Here is a 2,500-nt window from a genome sequence, read left to right on the forward strand (position 1 = left end):
ACTAATCGGTTGATGACCCGAAGCACCGCGTTTAAGAGCAGATCGTTTGCGATAATCCAGCACCTCACCCAGCGATTCCAATGCACCCGGTCCATAGTTGCAGATCACTAAATCGCACACAGGCCGGTTATGCAATCGCTGGCACCACCATGCACCAAACGGTTGCGGTCGACCGAATTAATCGACCAGAAAACGGAACACCACATGCTGCCAAGGCATAGCGCTTGCCTTCCAGTGGCCCGGGCGGCCGTGTTCACTTTCGTTCTTTCCGCGGAATATTTCGGAAGCAGACAAACGGAAAACGAGTTCCGAAAGGGACACGAGCACGTTGTCCAATGGTGCAATCTAACCAACTATATGCTTTTTATACAGCTCCGCTCATCAGAATTGTGCAGAAATATTAATGCAAAGCTGCACACACAATCCAATGAGACACACTGTCAGCGTCGACAGAAGCAGGCAAGGAGAGAGAGCGTAAGGCGAACGCAAACACACACAAAACTGTCACTTGGTCAATGTGAACCACTAATCAAGCTAACTAGATGGTCGCGGCCACTGGTACGTACCCGTGATTCGCCTGAATTTAACGCCAATCGACTTTTCCAACGCATTGCTAGTGAAGCTTAGAACGTGCGCTCCGAGACTGAACCCGATGGCGTGCAGATCGCGGCTACTGAACTCCGGATGGTTCGCCTGCAGGCCGATCAGGAATGTGGCGGTACACTCGCCGGCCTGTTTGGTGTTGAAGGCGGCCGTCGGATAGCACGGCAATCGGGACAATTTGCCCCAGTCCACGATGAACACGTTGGTGTGCGGTTTTCTCAGATAAGCTGCAAGAACAAGCACGAACGTAGCCAGATTAGTAACCGGAGAAAGAGGCGCCAGCCTCTTTGGTGTCTTTTTTTTTTTACCTTTCCGAATCCTTTTGGTGGCATTGAAATCAATGCTCCCGCCATACCCGTGAACGATAAGCTTGTTTGTTTGATTGAGCATGATATGTTCTGGCACCTGCGGATCAATCGAATCGAGCAGTATCGGACCATCGGCCGGATGGTCGGAAGAGAACACATAAAATGCGATCGTTTTCGAGGTACACGGTTCAAGATACTGGAACTGGCATGGACCTATTTTAAATTCGTGACCACACACCTCGTCCCGAATACCGATGGCAAGCAGGATGATCACCAGCAGCAGCAGTAGTGACGGCTTCCGAGGCGCACTCTTCCTGCTCGCTTTCCACGTAGAAAGGCACATTTTCCGTCTTCGCAATCGCAAACACTCCATTCGGTGATATCGAAGGTATGCCCGGGTCCCGGGGGACCGTTTCAGGTGCGTTCGTGACACTAAATGGCACACACACGCCGGTGCGTATGTTTCATCGACGATTCAATCGACGACGGTTCGGCGCCCTGATCGATTAGGGACAACAGTTGTTGCTGTTCACTTGCGACAGCCGTACCTAGTGGACAATTTGCACTTTCTTTTCGTTTGGACACTTGGTTTCTACACATTTTGAGACGCAAGTCACACGCTACCGTTCCACTGTCCGCTGCACTGACGACGACGTCGATGACGACGACGACGACGACGGAGATCACCAATTGCGCTTTGCCACTACTTTGCACAATTCACAAACGAGTAATTGGGATGGCTACTCAATCAACTCAAGCTGTTTTGGGTTGGGTTCGGATCGGTTCATGCCCACTACGCACAGCATCGATCGAGAGCTGTGTGGTGACTACGCCGGGCTGCTATAAACTTCATCATCTGGTCCGTGCGTGAGCTGCAACCGAGGAGATCTAAGGGGTACGGGCCGACCACCTATGGTCTCTAAATCACATGCCTAATGCACCGCCACACAGGAGTTACTGCAAGGTCCGAGCCGCGGCTCGGTTATGAAGTCGTCTGGTGTGATTCCTGTGTGCTTGTTGGCGCTGCTACTAAGAGTGACTGTGGTACCACGCTTGGCAGCACTGCTGCTTGAGTGCGCGTGGTGGGGTCGTCCAAGTGCCACAAAAACTCGCCCCCAAACCAGAGAGATCCGATCTGGCTGCGGATGGCTCGCGGGATCTCTTGGACCTCCTCAGTTGGTGGGGATTGATCCGTTCTAATGGCGTTCCCCCTACCTGTTCACTCACCTGTGCTGAGTGTGATCACACGCACCACGCGCCAGATTCCACGCCTAATGTGTTGAGATATGAGAAGGCGGTTGAAGCTTCTCTTTCTCCTACTCTCGTGGCGCAGAACCAGTGGTGGGGTATCGGGGGGACTAATGCGCGATCATGAGCAAACCGTAGAGACGGGAAGATGATGAGCTTACGATGTTCGCGAAGATCGAGCAGCGAGTGGTGAGAAGATGCGAGCTAGAATTCGTTTTTATATGCCGCGCCGGGCGTTTGGGGTTGAAGAAGGGGAGATGATCCGTTCTATACGTTACATTGCGGTGCAACGATAAGCGAGATGCATGGGAGATGCCTCGCTTGGTGCATATTTGATGAAG

General features: G+C 52.4%; 1 protein-coding gene across 1 annotated transcript in view; it reads right to left on the minus strand.

Annotated features, from left to right (window-relative positions):
- The window catches only part of LOC125949967 (uncharacterized), a 9,787-nt gene extending 7,473 nt beyond the window's left edge, over nt 1-2,314 (minus strand). The window contains exons 1-2 of the mRNA XM_049677477.1: nt 912-2,314; nt 567-830 (exon numbers count right to left, since the gene is read on the minus strand). Of these exons, the coding sequence (XP_049533434.1) occupies nt 567-830; nt 912-1,284 (637 nt within the window). The 5' untranslated portion in view covers nt 1,285-2,314. The remainder of the gene's footprint in view (nt 1-566; nt 831-911) is intronic.
- Between the last annotated feature and the right edge of the window lie 186 nt (nt 2,315-2,500).

Source organism: Anopheles darlingi, chromosome 2 (genome assembly GCF_943734745.1).
Source record: "Anopheles darlingi chromosome 2, idAnoDarlMG_H_01, whole genome shotgun sequence".
NCBI lineage: Eukaryota > Metazoa > Arthropoda > Insecta > Diptera > Culicidae > Anopheles > Anopheles darlingi.